At 35.1% G+C, this 18,116-nt stretch overlaps 1 protein-coding gene across 5 annotated transcripts in view; it reads left to right on the top strand.

The window, feature by feature from the left end:
- ndrg3a (ndrg family member 3a) overlaps nucleotides 1-18,116 on the top strand; it is a 71,744-nt gene that overhangs the window by 18,557 nt on the left and 35,071 nt on the right. For 2 of the 5 annotated variants that reach the window (NM_199517.1, XM_087271788.1), the window contains exons 2-3: nucleotides 12,268-12,341; nucleotides 17,704-17,736. In NM_199517.1, the coding sequence (NP_955811.1) occupies nucleotides 12,285-12,341; nucleotides 17,704-17,736 (90 nt within the window). In that variant the 5' untranslated portion in view covers nucleotides 12,268-12,284. Of the gene's footprint in view, nucleotides 1-12,251; nucleotides 12,342-17,703; nucleotides 17,737-18,116 lie in introns of all 5 variants that reach the window. The other 3 variants (XM_087271789.1, XM_087271791.1, XM_087271790.1) reach the window with 2 other exon arrangements.

Below are 18,116 nucleotides of genomic sequence, written 5' to 3' on the forward strand. Positions count from 1 at the left end.
GTGCATCCTCTCCTTGTAAGTTCAGACTCCGCAAGTTTGATATGGAAACTCTAGAGGACACGGGTAAATCTTCAAAGGGAACAAAGGGAAGACTTTTGGCCAGTGGAGAAATCAAAATGGTCGTGCCGAACTGAGTCTGGTTCTCTCAAGGTTTGTTTTCTTCACTCTCCTATTGGTGAAGTTTTTTTCCCTCTCCGCTGTCGCCACTGGCTTGCATGGTTCAGGATCTGAAAAGCTACTCAAAGATGAATTTGCTCTTCAGTGTTTGGACTCTCAATAATGACTTCAAACCACTCTGAACTGAGGTAAACTGAACTGAACTTAAACACTAAAAACTGAATTACCCTGATCCAGTTACTATGACCATTTATGTGAAGCTGCTTTGGCACAATCCACATTGTAAAAGCGCTATACAAATAAAGCTGAATTGAATTGAATAGAATTGAACAGTGTATTTTATGACCTCATTTACATCACCCTGGCTACTATGTTTCACTTTCTTAACAATAAAAGGAAAACATGATTTAAGGAACTGCCTATTTTCACTTTGATATTAGCAACTTAACAGACAGAAAAAATGTTGAATTATAATTTTTTTGTTGTTTATATGACCGTATCTTGACTGTATGCAACAAAACCGAGCCTATAACAATACCACCTTTCATTTGCATTGAAAATATAAAACACACCCTCTTTTTTGGTGATTATCAGTTTTACCAATCAGTCATGGGTGACGCGGTGGCACAGTAAGTCGCTGTGTCGCTGCACAGCAAGGTCACTCGTTCAACCCTCGGCTAGATCAATGGTGTTTCTGTGTGGAGTTTGCATGTTCTCCCCGCGTGAACTTATTTTTGCAATCAGCCAAAACACGTTACCTGAGAACATTTAATACATTTTTAAAGCTATGGAATATATCGTTAGATAGAGACAAGATGAATTAAATATCATGTTTAACAAATATAGTGAGATTATTCAGCAGTAGATTCTTGATGAGCAGTATGATGTGCACAGCTCTCTTTTGGGTTGATGACTGCCTGGAGCTCAGACGACATGCGCTGCATCTCATGCCAGAGTGTGTGTGTATGTGTGTGTGTGTGTGTATGTGTGTGTGTGTGTGTGTGTGTGTGTGTGTGTGTGTGTTCACATGATGTGTAATGTATGATAAAACAGTCTTTTCTCCATGTGATCAAAAGCCAAAGAATCCTAAGAGATGTACTGTGGCACAATAAAAGCTCTGCTGCTCTCGTGCTCTCATTTTACTTCAGCATCTTTCAGCTTTAATTTGCTGTATTTTACCATAACATTATTAACATTTCTGGAATACTTTAGCTCATCCATAAAAATGAACATGAGTCTCATAGAATGTATTGAAGATGACAACACCTATCATTCCTCACGCATTAGGCTGTCATTTAATGCATTCAGGTCAGTCATTCAGTCATTTAACTATGAATTTCTTTGTTGAAAATACATGCGCTCTAGCAGCCAAAATTACATACTGGTTAGTAATAATCACATAAACTATTTAATGACTATAAAAAAATGAAAAAATCGAATTCTATAATTTATTTTGTTAATATATTGTGTTTTTTTCCCTTTTTATTACTTCATCTGTCAGTTATCATGTTATAACCCCTTAATTTGTTTTCTTGAATGTAACAACACAGTAACAAACTATTAAAAATGGATGTATTCTATGATCTCTTTAAAACAATTGTGGTATGTGTTCCTCCGTAAATGTCCTTTAAGAATGAACAGAGATGAAAGGAAAACCCCCTCAAGGGTATACAAGGTTGTGTGTGTGTGTGGGCTGAAGAGCCTCCTTGTCCATATGTGACTGATTAACAGAATACGTGGAGTGTGACTTGTGAACATTTCCAACAGCATCCTATTGAAACAACTCAATGAAAATTCATATAAAGACCATTACTCTCAGCTTGTTTGGACTTAACGTTGTTTTTTTTGAATCCCACATTCAATTCAGCTTTGCCCTGTTGCAACTTTGCTTCTGACTCATGGCTCTCATCGTTTCTTCTGATATTTTCTTTTCACAGCTGTGTGGATACGCATTTGCTCAGAAAATCGCAGTGAAATTAGAGGAAGGACTCCTGGGAAGTGTTTTTACATAAGTCACATTTCTTCAGACGACATAGTTATGCAATACTGAAGGGGAGATGTGGATTCTGTTGTGGATTTTGTTTTTGGGTTTTACCTACAGTTGATTTGTAAATCTATACTTAACAGAAACTGATGTGATGTGAAGCATATGATTATTAATTGTGGTTACTGCCTCAATCTTCAGTTCAGACTTCATTACTCCTTCTCGTCCCTTTGGGAGGCCTTTCTGAAAATAAACATCAGCCCTTTTGTCTCTATGGCAACAGTTTTACACTTCACTGACTCCACAACTAAACATTGATTGTAGTTGATAGTTTGGTGAACATGTGTTGGTGAAGCAAGTCGAATTTTGTTGAAATGAAATCTTCAGACAGATATTGACAAAAAAAATTAAAAAACAGATCCGGATCCTTTGAGCTTCGTTCTGGGATTATGATCGATCTAAGGCCATGATTGTGGTTTGGCCTTTGCCCTATCAGCTTAGATTCGTGGAAGATCATATGCGGAAGTGAAAGGAATTGAACCAAGTCTTTACATGCATTCTGAACATTTGTTGTTTTGTTTTCGTGTCACTCTTCATCTAAATATTATTTAATGCCCTTCATCCGGATTTGCTGCCGGGATTGCAAAGGAGATTTTCACCTCTAAGCTTTCAAATCTTAATACGTGCTAGTAGTTTCCTCGCTTTTTACGTAATGGAAGTTTATTTTCATGCTGCTGTGGTATTTCATTAATGGAAGCGCACTGAACTTTTGCTGCTATACACGTTTTAAAACTGCTTTTTAACTTTTTGGATGGGGTCAAAGATAAGATTGTCTATTTTTGCTTCTTGGATCAAGTTCAGTTTACACTATGGCTAAAATAATGCATTTAAATATTTAGCATGTAACATTCTTACTCTGACCTGTACTTAAAAAGCCATGAAATTCTCCGTTTCAGCAGGGTGTTTTCACACCTCTAGTTTGGAAAAAGTCAGGAAAGTGGGTGTGTCTAGCTGTGTCGGGGGAGGGAAAAGGGGAAGGATTTGAATAAAAATGGGAGTTTCCATTTGGACACATGCTGATTTTCACAGAGGAAAAACAAACACACAAGCAGGGGAGAAAGACAGTGACTGTGTTTAATGACGGTGGAATGTTTGATACTGCATGTTGTATAGGAGAAAAAAACCTCTGCATTTCTCTGTAACTTAGATGCAATCGGTAGGTCAGAAAGCCGTGTGTGTGTAGACTATTCTGTCACAAAATGCGGCGAAAAGTCGGTCTGCAATAGTTTGCATGCAGTTTTCACGTTTAAACAGCAGATCTTTCAGTCCATAATGTTGTAGTGATGTTAATGTAAACTAAGTAACTTAGAAATCATTTTGACTTAAGTCTGTCTTTAAACACTGAAAGAATTCTACTGACGATACAAGCTATAACTTTGCCATCTGAATGAACAAAGAAAGGGCGCTGATTGCACACACCAAATCTGAGAGACAGGACAATCAACACATACTAGAGTCGCGTCTTTTTTTAAAGGAGACGAGCAGCAAATCCAGATTTCACAATTTCCAGATGCGAAAAGCTCTCTAGTAAAAATTTTTCTGTACAAACGTATTTCTGCCGCGTGTCGCGTGCACCGATCCACACGTAAGTCCAGTTGTGCTTTCATAGCTGGAAAATAAAAACAAAACCTTCACTGCAGCAAATTATAAAAGCAACACTGACTACCCGTATCTTCAAACAATTCTTATTCGTTTCCCACTTCTTTTGGTAACACAATGTGTCGTCCTTCTGCCGTCTGAACACTGTTTTAGGTACAAACAGTCCTCGAAGCTTGCATGCATATTAATAAAGTTGCACGCATACACAATAGAGCACGCTGATTGGTTTGACCTAAGTCTTAGTCATTAATTAATGCAGCACACTCAGAGACGCAATACGGTACTCCCAGGTATTGACGTCCAGTCTACATGCTGCAATACACGATAAGATCTCATGGCCGTGACGCAGCTTCAAAAATTCGTTTCAAACCGGAAGTACGAATTTGTTTGAAATAACGCAAAAACAACCAATTTTAATTTTTTAGTGAGATATATGTGTCCTAATAGTGTTTTTAGCAGTGTGGGACACATATACGAATGTCAACAGCTCAATAAATGTGTTTTGGTGTTTCATAACCCTTTAAGTTTTAAAATAAAAAATCATGCAACTTTATTTTAAATGATTAAAGACTGATTTTACAGAAATGTGTAAAACCCAGTGGTTAAAATGATAATGTTTTTTATAATATAAAGTTTACTAATGTGTTCATAGTTTAGTGCAGATCACTTTCTGATATCTCTTAAAATTTAGAAGCTGAAAACTTATAAATTATATTTATTTATGATAAATTTTTATGCTGTAAACAACTGATTTTATTTTAAACACTTCATAAAAGTTTAAACTGATCTTAGAATGGCCTACTCAAAGCAAAATAAGCAATAATTTCTAAAAAGGTGATCATATAGACCTATATTCACGATTTCACATAAATCAGCATGCCAAAAATATATTTTTTTTGCTTTGCATAGCAAATTAACATGCAACTTGACTGTTGCATAAAATCATAGATTAAATAACAAAACGGGAATTAATTAACATTTTAGATTCTTTTAAACACATGTCATTGCTGCTTGTCAATCAGACAATGCTCCTATGTTTGTTCTTGCTGTCAATTGCAGGAAAAATGATTAATGAAAGGTTTATCATAAACCATTGTGAGTTTGAAACTTTAACTGCAGGCGCTGTGTGATGCGCGTGCACACCAAGCGGAGTCAGATTTATCCTCAGTAGCAAATTTTGCTACAACACCTGAGCATTGAGCACAAATAACTTGAAAACAGAGTGCATGATATAAAGACTGAATGTGGTGGATGGTTTCGAACCCCTATGCTGGATTCAGTGACGTTATCTATTATGTAATTTATCGGGTTAAAGATATTGGCCTAATTTTGACATCGGACCAATAACAGTAACATTAAAAATAGCTTTTATCAGCCGATAACAATATGGCCACTAATATATCATGCATCCCTAGTTATAAATGTAGATGCAGAACTTAATTAGATGTAATTACATGCAGGTATTAAATCAAGATTAAGCACAATGTATAAACAAACATGTTTTTACACAATAAGTACATTGAAAGGACCTATTAGTTTCAGTGTCAGTACATAAACTAAAGTTAGTACTTAACTTTTGACCAAATAGCATTTTAGTGGATGTGTCTTGTAAATCATCGTTATTTTTTTGTTGTCATTTATGAAAAAAGTTCAGAATTAAATGACTTATCCTAATGCATCCGAAAACAATTAAAGCAAGCTGCTGTACACTTTTATTATTTACGACTTTGAACTTCAGCTATTTATAAGCACATTTTTGAGGATTTAAAGCACATAAACTGCATGTCATCATATCATATCTTGCACATCTAATGGCGGTCACTGCGTTTCAGTCCGTTGAGCATCACAGCAGCCGTCAGTCCTGTTTGGACCCGTCTCAAGGTCGGGGAGGTCAGAATGACTGTGACAGCAGACAGATGAGGCTAGTGGATATGGGTTAAGCCACATCAGCATGTCATTCCCCCATACAACACGGGTTCAGCAGATCTCTATAGATGCCTCATTCATACTAAGTGCCGTTTTTTATTGCAACTAGGCCAACTTGAATCATTTTAATCTTTGAATATTTTATCATAATTAGGCATATCACATGTTCTTGTTGTGATAATTGCTGTAGTTTTTACCATAATACAGTGATATCAAAATATCGACATAAGCTGTAAAAAGGGTAACTTTAACAGATACTATAACAAAAACATCTCTACTTTTTTGTGCATTATTTTATTCTATATGACTGATTTTCATGCAGTTTAAATTAGAAACGAATGATAAAGTACATCAGGTAACATACATAGATACATACACACACACACACACACACACACACACACAAACACACACACACACACACACACACATATATTTATATATATATATATATATATATATATATATATATATATATATATATATATATATATATATATATATATCAAGTAAAAAATAAAAATCAAGTAATTAAAAAGGAAAAATAAAAATGGAAGGAATTATCTAAAAACTGTAATGTAATGTAATGTAATGTGTATTTATATAGCGCATTTATTGTGTATGGCCATACACCCAAAGCGCTTCACAATCATGAGGGGGGTCTCTCCACACTACCACCAGTGTGCAGCATCCACTTGGATGATGCGACGGCAGCCACAGGACAACGGCGCCAGTGCGCTCACCACACACCAGCTATAGGTGGAGTGGAGAGACAGTGATCGAGCCAATTCAGTGGAAGGGGATGATTGGGAGGCCATGATCGTAAGGGCCGATAGAGGGACTTTGGCCAGGACACCGGGGTTACACCCCTGCTCTTTCACGAGAAGTGCCATGGGATTTTTAATGACCGCAGAGAGTCAGGACCTCGGTTTAACGTCTCATCCGAAAGACGGCGCCCACTGACAGTATAGTGTCCCCTACACTTTTACTGGGGCATTAGGACTCACACAGACCACGGGTTGAGCGCCCCCCGCTGGCCTCACTAACACCACTTCCAACAGCAACCTAGTGTTCCCTAGTGGTCTCCCATCCAGGTACTAACCAGGCTCAGCCCTGCTTAGCTTCAGTGAGTAACCGGTCTTGGGCTGCAGGGTGATATGGCTGTATATATATATATAAACATAATGGGTACCATTTTTAAGATAATATATATATATATATATATATATATATATATATATATAAACATAATGGGTACCATTATTAAGATAATTGCCTCCTTTTTATTTCTCAGAAAGAAATACATTTCTTTATATTTTTCATTAGACCCTTTTACTTATTAATTATTTGATTTTATTTTTTCAATTGGTTTACTATTTCTTTATCTCTGACTTGATTCATCTTTGCACACTTATTGAAGGCCTCAGGAAACAGGGAGGGTTGGTAGATAGGACGGAGGGTTCTTAGAAGTGAGTAGAAGAGTTTAGGTTAGATGTTTTTGTAATTCTGCAGTTTTCTTGTTTTTTTTTTGTTATTGGTTCCACTATCTTATTATCTTATATATTTGATGTCATCTCTTTTTTTGCTTGTAGGACTTCTTTCTTCTCTTTTTTCATATACATTTATATGTTTGTGTATTATCTGAAAATAAAAAGCAATAAAAATATTAAAATATAACACAATAGGTAACTTTAGAATAAGGTTTCATTTAAGACTGCACTATTTGAGCTAAAAAGAGAACCCCAATTTTTTTTTTTGCTTAAAATCAAGATCATAATTTTCTCAATGATTCTCTAGATGTAAAATAAAGGTTAATATGGGTAAGCTATTATTATTGTTAATTGTCAAAAATATGATAAAACAGCAATAATAATATTGGGCCTATCTGTAAGTCTACTGTTGATTAAAATGCTTAATTTTGTATAGACTTGGAATGGTGGAATTAAACAGAGTTTAAATATGTCCTGGTTGTTAATTCACAGTAAAGTGATGACATCAGAATACATCTATTCATAAGTCTAAAGTTGAATTATTATGGTTCAGACATATGCTCGCCATTTGTCATTGACATTATTAGACCATTTTTTTCACTGGTAAAATGAAACATTTGTCATTATCAGATTCCCTCTTGTATTATATTTAACATTATATAGGCTAGAGTTATAGTGACACCGTAAAACAGTTATTTTCACGCACAACACAGAAAAACATATCAAATGCTTGTCGTAATCATAACTTCACTATGCGATATGATCATGTAAATGATCGCGGTTTTGGTTTCACTTTCACTGCCAACTACGTTCATGTCATATAAGCAAATCATACATGCAAATCATACTTCTCACGTGGATCCCAAATGATTACTCTGTGAAACAATCTGAATGTTATTTACTATGTTATTACCTGTTATTCACAACCTAGGTTCTGTTTAATGAAGTATACACCATTGGCAGGCACACGTGCGTCCTCTCAGTAGTAAACAAACAGCTCAGGTGTGATCTGCGGCCGTGAATACATCATTACATCAAGACGGAAATGACATTTTTAGGTGAACTACAGCTTACACATTCAGTATGTGACACTTTTAACACCATTTGCAGGTGTCCATGTTGTTTAGCATTGTATACAAAATAACTTGAAGACTTGTGCGACGGCCTTTATACTTCTCCCAAACTTGAAAATATAATTGGCTGAATCATAGAGATGCTCAGTTAACATTGTGTGGGGGGTCGTATCGAGATCGTTTTTATTTTTGTTTAGTATTTTTTGCTTAATCGTGCAGCTCTAGTCCCATTTGTGTATGTAAAAAAGTTACACAAACAATTAATATTATTTTCAATTAATATTTTGGTGCGTTTCATAAACAATTAACAATTTTAATCTTTTTTTTAATGTTTGAAAAATAAATACCCTATTACATCTTGATGAACACAACTGCCAATAAACTGAATATTCCTAAAAGTCTATTTATTGTAAAAGTTTAAATTATTTAGGTTATTCACAAAATGTATCAGGGGTAATGCGGTGGTGCAGTGCGTAGCACATTCGCCTCACAGCAAGAAGGTTTTTGGTTCGAGCCTCAGCTGGGTCAGTTGGCGCTTCTGTGTAGAGTTTGCATGTTCTCTCTGTGTTCACGTGGGTTTCCTCTGGGTGCTCCGGTTTCCCCCACAAGTCCAAAAACATGTGGTACAGGTGAATTGGTAATGCTAAAATTGACTGTAGTGTATGAGTGTGTGAGTGAATGATTGTGTATGGATATTTCCCATTACTTGGTTGCGGCTGGAAGGGCATCTGCTATGTAAAACATATGCTGGATAAGTTTGCGTTTCATTCCTCTGTGGCGACCATTGATTAATAGCCGAAAAAAAATGAATGAATGAATAAAATGTATAAATTGTTATTAGTAATATAAATAAATTGCTAATAATAGTAATAATGATAATAATAATAATCATTAATTTATTTATAATATTAATAATTATTATTATTATATTTATATTTATTATAATTATTATTATTTGATGTATCCAAAGTGGCAACTCATATTTCATCACAAACATCACATTTCTTGTGGTCTCACCTTGAAAGGGGGTTCTTCATTTGCATACTCGCATATTAGCAGCCAGAGCAAAAAGATGAAACACAAAATTTGCATGATCATTCATGTCTCTGTGCTTTTAATAAATGCAGGAAGGGATTTTAATGGAGGAATTAAAAATAGAAACTCATCTTCGGAATGCACTGTGCACATCTGCATTCCTCTGCCTTCAAACTGTTAATCTCAGACTGGATCCATGCAACATTTATATATTAGTTAGCCGGCAGACTGTACCCTTTTCATCAAAACATCCCTGTTCCCAAGGCAACGGAAAAGAGCAGATTTAATTGTACAGACATTCCCTTCGGCTCTCGGCTTTTTTACTGTTTACCGAAAGTGTGTCGCTTAAGGCTGTTGTGGGCTGATACTCAATCTCAGGCCTACCAGGTTAATTAAAAACAAAACGGTGGCTACACTGATTACAGGGGAGAAAATGATGGGAACTCTGCTAAGTACATTGCAGAACACCAGAGAAATTTAGCAGAAGGCGTCTGTATTGACTCGAGTGAGGTCTGCTGCAAATGTGAAATTTGCCTGGCAGTGTTGGATATTATTAGACTTAGATCAGATTGTACTAATCATTGTACTGAGGGTCTCAATAACGTGTTAACTCATTTCATTAGTTTTAAGTCCTTAACATGTTAAAATAATATAATATAAAGCAAATAAATTACTGAAGTACACACAATTGTGAAAACTTTGTGTGCTGCATTAGCCCCCGGTCAGATCACACGATTTCTTTGTCGGTTACAAAAGTCACTACGTTAGATTATGCGATTTTATTTAATTTTAATTTGAATAGTATTTTTTTTCTTGATAAAATCTTAACTTGTTTTAGGTAACTAACAAATGTACCAGACTACACGTTCCTTCACGATCAGCCATCCTGTCAAGTCTACGACTAGCATTATTTCCCAAATCAGTCACAAGTATTGTTCTAATGATATTTCCTATCTCAATTTCAATTTGTTTTTTATCCTTTGCCAGTCTCAATAAACACTGATGCTTGCTGACAACTAAGAACTGCATTATTTAAGGGCATTCATGACAACACGGATGGGATCAAACTTATGATTCCTTTTTAATATTAAGATATTTTCTTTGAAATCTAAATGTATGTTTTCCTGCCAGAATTATTGAACACTCCCTTGCCTGAACTTGCCGCGAGTGAGACGGAAAAATTGAAAGCACATCAGCACCAAGGAAAAATCAAATGCTCAGGACAATTTATTTAAAATAATGACACAAAATGAACAAATATATGACAGATTTCCATGATACAACAAATACAGTGAAGCATTAATTAAATCCACAGATATTATTTTCCACAGAGCGAAACAAATCATCCGTCCGTATAGTTTAGTTGTGGAGGAGCACAAACAATAATATAATTTGTATATTTTTGAAACTAATTTCGTTTGGTGTAATTTTTTATCTTAATTTTAATATATCTTTGGTTGGTCAGTTATCTATAAACAAGAATAACGAATAAAGCGAAAACGAATAACGAATGCAGCACTAGTCAGTGGAGCTGCACTTCTGTGGTGTTGTGAACTGAATTAGTTTAGAGATGAACTGCACTAGAATTCCACTACTCTGCTATCTGCTGGATATGCTGAATATGTCCCACAAACGTGATTATTGTTTTGGCATTTTATTCTGTTTCTGTTCGTTCATGTAAAGCAGCTTCACAAAATGCTGCACTGCAAAAAATGCTTTTCTTAGAGTTTTTGTCTTGTATCTAGTTCAAATATCGAGCAATTCTTACACCAGGGCATCCGCTGCATAACACATTTGCTGTTTAAAAGTTGGCGATTCATTCCATTGTGGTGATGTCAGATTAATAAAGGGACTAAGCTGAAAAGAAAATAAATGAATCAATAGATAGCTGGGCTAGAAACAAGTAAACTCAAGTAAGAAAACCGTTTTTTGCACTGTATAGAAATAAAAACGATTCACTTGTCATATTATGTACATGTTGTTTGATTACTTCTACTGAACTGATTTTTAAATCACTTTGGGTTGAAGCATCTGCCAAATATTTTGTTGTATGTGTACATTTATGTTTCATGACTGGATAATCCCAGAAGTTTTTACAGATTGAGGATCAACAATAACAGTGTTTGAAAAATTCAAAAAATGAGCTGTACCTTTTAGATTCCCAGTATCTGTTATTGAATCCACATTTCCAAATATTTATAATGTCAATATCCAAGCTGCTGAACTCCAGGAAACTTTTCAGTTCAATGATCGAGTAAGCAAAAAAAAAAAAGCTGAAATATATAGAAAATATGATTCTCTGACAGATAGCAGAAAATGAACAGTGGCTAGATGTTTAAGTGAATTATTCATTCCAGCATGTGTTTGGCTTTAAAACACAAGCTCAATCATATTCTCAGATTTGTTTCTGAAGAGTACAAGCCCTCTTGTATTGCGTTGTGTAAAATAAAGACTGAACAGAACATCAAAACATCCCACATCTGTGTGGACAAATACGACACAAACTACTCAGAGAATTTTTTATGAACTTACTTCAGCTTGTTAGACATACAAAATAATTAAGTTAAAAAAAACAAGTTGAAGGAATTTGTTTTGGTTATTTTTTTTTTTTTTTGGTTATTTTTTACAGTTTATAGTAAATATTATTCTTTGTTGGAATAAAACAGACCCGTGTATTGTTAGAAATGTTTTGATAAATCAAGGATATTATTGCGTGTGTTGCTGTGTTTATAGTTGTCCTGGTTTTTGGACAAAATTTACTTTGAAAAAAGCTTGCAAACATACAGTTATTCTGAGAATAATTTTTCAGTCTAATGGTTTTCTTTACTGGATGAATACAATAATAAAACTGTTTAATTTCATGACGAAAAAGTGTACAGGTAAAACATTTTATTTATTGACAACCCTTTACTGCAAACGGTTTTATTAGATTAATAAGTACTTATGTGTCTTGTGTTTGATGTATGTTTTTTTCTTCTTGTAGTGCAGACCAACACAAAGATGGATGAGTTACAAGATGTTCAACTGACTGAGATCAAGCCTCTGCTGACCTACAAGGTGAGATAAATATGCCAGAAACATCCAACTGACACAAAGAGACACGCTCTCACTTATATGCTTGTGTAGCTATCACTCATGAACAACCTGTAGCAAAACCATGGATATCGCCAAAGCAAACTGAATATTAAAGCAAAACCGTAGATCTTGCTTCTTTAATTAGTAATATCTTGATTGGATTTGAACAGCAGACACGGTGTACTACCAGTTTCTATCAACACAGGTTCATTAGAAATATGTGCTTTGTCCTGCATTTTTCTGAAACTGCAAAAATACTTAAACCTATGTTTGACTGCAGTTTCTAGGTAAAATGAGCAATAGTACACTGTAAAAAATGCAGGGTTCCACACAATTTATTCATGTTGTCTCAACAGAAATTGATTAAGTTAACTTAAAACTTTTAACAAATTTATGTGGCTTGAACAAAAAAAAATAAGTTGTCCCAATGCAATCTCAGCTTATTATTATTAAGTTTCAGCTTATTTTAATTAAGTAGTTTGAACAAGTAAAAAAAATAATTGAGTGTAGTAGCAGTATGACGCCAGCAACTTTTGTTCCTTTTCACACTGATATTTAAAAGGACATATTATTGATGAGTAAAGGATTATTTTCGTGCAGTTCTTTGACCAAAAAAAAAAAAAAAATCAAACAAACAGCTTAATGGTGCTCATTATTTGTAATGGAGTTTGCCTTACTTGTATATCTTCATATGGTCAACTTTTACAGTGTTTTGTTTAGGGATCTGTACCACCTTCTGTTTGACTTGTACAAGAAGGCCATGTCTAAAACATACAACAAATTGTACCATAAGTTTCGTATATTAAATTTGTAAAAAATGTAGACATTATCCTCTAGTGGATTTGTCATCTAAAATGTGCAAGAAAATGTATTTCGTATTTTGCAAAAATGTTGGCTGAGTCATGTATTTCCAAAGAAGCCTGGGCTGTTTTTTTTTTTTTTTTTTTTTTTTTTTTTACAACTTAAGCAGTTTTTTGTGTGGCTAATTTTAGAACAATAGAAAGGTCATCACATTATGCAAATGAAGATGATTTGTTCTGGATTCTTAGCTTTTGACTGTAAGTATTCAGTATATCATGAATTATCTTAAATAAGATTTTTTTTTCTTTGTATTATGCTGGCTATAAGCATAATACAAAGTATTTAATTATGTGTTCACTACCTGACAAAAGTCTTGTCGTTGATCCCAGTTGTAAGATCAACAAATAATAACTTGATTTCTAATTGATCATTTGAAAAAGTGGCAGAAGCTTTGTTGAACTGTATGCCATTCACCACAAATACTGCAGAAGACCTATTGGAACCCACATTGACCCAAGATTCTCACAGAAATCAGTCAAGTTTGGTGAAAGAAAAATCATGGTTTGGGGTTACATTCAGTATGGGGGTGTTTGAAAGATCTGCAGAGCGGAAGGCAGCATCAACAGCCTGATGTATCAAGACATTTGTGCTGCCCATTACATTACAAACCACAGAAGAGGGCTCATTCTCATTCTCCTTCTCGTACTTCACCCTCCACATCAAAAGTCCTGAAAGCAAATAAGGTGAAGGTGCTCCAGGATTGGCCAGCCCAGTCACCAGACATGAACATTATTGAGCATGTCTGGGTTAAGATGGAGGAGGCACTGAAGATAAATTCAAAGAATCTTGATGAACTCTGGGAGTCCTACAAGAAAGCTTTCTTTGCCATTCCAGATGACTTTATTAATAAGTTATTTGAGTCATTGCAGAGATGTATGGATGCAGTCGTGCAAGCTTGTGGGAGTCATACACAATATTGACTTCTTTCCACTGCATCATGACTTTATATTCTATACTGTACATTGTTTCTGTTAAGTGACAAGACTTTTGTCTCAGCAAAGTCAGATTTTACTGTCCTAATTAAGTGATTAAAATTAAGGTATGATCATATTTTATTTAGCTATAATAAGCGTAATCTAGAGGCCTTTGCCTTTCAAATAAGCACTTCTGATACCAAATAATAAACTAGAAGTAGAGTTATTATTTTTTTGTTCCTAAAACTTGGATAGACGACAAGATTTTAGTCATGTAGTGTAAACTGACCAATTTTTTTAATCATAAAAGGTGATAGTAGGTGGAAATTGTAATATTCCTTTTGTTCAGTTTTTCGTATACAACCCATTAGTCGTTCTCTTTATTTTTACAGAATCAATTGTTATAAATCTTTTAAGTCAGCTAGATATCAATTTTGACTCAGAATGTGCTGGTTTGACCCGTTGTATGTACATAAATGTATGAGGAGCAAGAACTAACACACTATAAAGACTGTAGTTACCGCGGAGGTCTTCACTACTTACAATCCATAATGTATAGAGATGTTCATGCACCTTGTATTAGAGATCTCTGTGTTTTCCTGTAGCTGACGCGAAGTTCCTCTCTACCGCTGTGTTTGTCTTCACTTCATCAAACTGAATAATTCATGTGAGTGTTACTCTGGCAAGAGAAAAGCAGAGGAGATGGAAAAGAGGCCGATGGGGTGGAATATTGCTAAAAAGAAAGAGAACGACTGGAGGACTGAAAAAAGAAAGGGCAGATTTGGTTTAGATGCAGAAAAAAAAAAGAAACCAGCACAATGAAAGATATTTCTGTCTGTTCCAGAGTAATACTCATTCTTACTGCAGGCCCTGTTGGCAGGAATCTTCCTCATTGCTTCTCTGAGGTTTGTCAGTGTAAATCTTGCCGTCCTTCTTTTGCCACACTGCATCCATATCAAAAACACTAAAAATAGAAATGTAAATGGCGTGCACCCATTAGCGCTGAGCAAGGCCGCCAGTATAATTTACGAGGCAAGAAACAAGCGTTTTATGGGTGGGCCTTCTGTCTCTCTCATCGGAAACCAATGGAAGAGCTAATACAAATAGTGCAGGGCTTTTCAGACAGATCTGCAGAGGCAGAGTTAAGAAAAGTAATAATAAAAGGTGGGTAAAGGTGTCTTCAACCTGATGCTGCGGCAAAACAATCAATGTCTGAAATGAAGAAATGCACGTTGATTAGAAACAAGACGTCACTATTATAAATACACCTTCAGTTACATTAAATGCACAGCAATTTTTGATTTTAAAACTGTAGAAACTTTTGTTCAAAGTCGTTGGCTACTTTTGTACAGCAGGCTCTGTATGAAACAAATGAAAATATTTTCAGTTGCTTTTTTATAAAAATTTGTTAAATATTGCTTCTTATCTGCTTCATTTGATACTGGAGAAAGTACTACAGAAAGTATCTGATTTCTTGTCTTTGTTATTATATACAGTTGCAATCAGATTTATTAGCCCCTCTGAATTATTGGCCCCCGTTTATTTTTTCCCCCAATTTCTGTTTAACGGAGAGATTTTTTCAACACATTTCTAAACATAATCGTTTCAATAACTCATATTTATTAACTCATTTTTATCTTTGCTATGATGACAGTAACTAATATTTCACTAGATATTTTTCAAGACACTTCTATTCAGCTTAAAGTGACATTTAAAGGCTGAACTAGGTTAATTAGGTTAACTAGACAGGTTAGGGTAATTAGGCAAGTTATTGTATAATGATGATTTGTTCTATAGATTATCGGAAAAAATTAGCTTAAAGGGGCTAATAATTTTGACCTTAAAATGTTTTTTAAAAAATTTAAGACTGCTTTTATTGTAGCTGAAATAAAGGTAATAAGACTTTCTCCAGAAGTAAATATATTAGTAGACATACTGTGAAACTTTCCGTGCTCTGGTAAACATCATTTGGGAAATATTTAAAATAGAAAACAGGGGGGCAAATAATTCTGATTGCAACCTAGGCGATGTATTTAATTGTAAATTATCATTATTTACTCACCCTCTTGTCGTCCCTAATGGGACAGTTTACCCCAAAATACCATTTCCTCACCATTTCCTCACACTTAATCAGTTCTAAAATTGTATGAGTTTGGTTTATCTGTTTAACAGTAAACAATATATTCTGAAGAATGATGTAAAACAGTAGCCATTTACATCCATAGTAGAATAGGGGGGTGTATCGTCGCCGACGAAAGTGAAGAGCAGGATGGCGGGGTGTTGGATGGCGGAGGGGTGTCGCGGACGAAAGTGAAGAGTGTTGGGGAGTCGCGGAAGAAAGTGAAAGTGAACAGCGGACGGAGGAGGAGGGTGATCTGTAAAATGATGTTCATGTTCCAACACAAATTAAGCTCAGAGTTTAACAATAGAAAGAGACGCATATAGGTGTTGAACAAGTGGAGGATGAGTAAAGAATGACAGAATTAAAATTTTAGGGTGAGCTGTAGCTTATAGACTTTTGTTCATCTTATTGAATTCTGATACTACTTTGGTGCTTCAAGGAATCTCAAGAGTTCCCGTTTAGATATTGCTTGATACTAGTTGCAGGTTTGGCATGCTGTCCCCGGGAGAGAACCCTGAGCTCAGAGATAATTGAGATCAGGTTGTTTTTTGAGAGCTCCCTCTGGTAAAGAAATTAAAGGGGGAGATGGGGTAGATGGGGGATTGTTCAAAAACAAAGCTAAGGGAAGTAAGGTGAAATGGGCTATTTATTGTAGGTTTGGATTAATCGGATAGGTTTATCAATGATTGCAGATGACAGCCCAGCCATGATCAATCATATCACATGCTTCTCTTAAAACTAGTTTATTAAACTTCACTTAAAAATCTATATGAAATGAGTGTTTTAGTCTAAGTCTTCTAAAGAAATATGGACATTTTTTATGATAAACAGATGTACACATAAAGATTGATTGGCAAACATAAACAGACGCTCAGCCTCATCTTTACCTGCTTGCTGCACAAGACCAAACTGCACTTTTTGCTGCAGAAGGTGAAACATCAGGAATAAACCTCACTGGTTCTCACATGTAAGACAAGCAGACCTGAGCTTCTGGGATCAGATTTGAATGCTTTAATGAATGCGTGGCTGATCAATGTTCTTATGGGAATTAAAACCTATAATAAACATGACTATCGCATAGACTTTCAATTGTGGTAAAAATGTCCTAATTTTTGTTGTGAATAAGTTTGGAACAACAGGAGGCTGAGTAAACAATGACAGTTATTATCTCGGTGCTCCACTGAAAAATAACAGCAGGCAGGTTTAAAATGACTTGTTTATTGAGTGAGTTCATTATAACAGAAATATAATTTTGGGATCAAACAACCAATTAAATGAGTTGAACTGGAGACATTCACTGACCTCTCACTCCATCTAGTGGTGCCAATACAAAGAGCAGAAGGGTCTAAAAAGTAATTGATGATACGATCAATTTTTGACACTGTCTGACATTTTCATCCAAGTCATTGAGTGAGAAATAAGCATGTATCCTCTCTCTCTCCAACAGAACTCTCAGAACTTTCAAGACTTTGATTGCCAGGTAAGACCTTTGCTTATTTTGCATCCATTTCATTAGTAGAGGAGATAAAAGTAAGTTAATCTTAGATGCTGATCAGAGGTTTGCATGTACGATTATGGATATTTTAGGCTGCAGCCTTCACATTTTCATATCAAAGGTGTTATTTCCATCACATTTTGATGTTGAAATAAACCTTATGAGAATCTTTGCTTTGATAATCTGTTTCAACTGTTATCAGGAAATCAGCTCTGACATCTTTTATTTGTTGTTGTTAATTAAAATGAACACATTTAAGGCAAGACACTGCTGGTTTAGTGGAGTAAAAAAATCATACTATAAAAAAGTTATCACCAATCTTCCCCCGTTGATTAGTTTATCTGTCAATATGGGGTGCTGTCTGT

The sequence above is a fragment of the Danio rerio genome, chromosome 11 (genome assembly GCF_052040795.2).
Source record: "Danio rerio strain M-AB ecotype USA chromosome 11, GRCz13ab, whole genome shotgun sequence".
Taxonomy (NCBI): domain Eukaryota; kingdom Metazoa; phylum Chordata; class Actinopteri; order Cypriniformes; family Danionidae; genus Danio; species Danio rerio.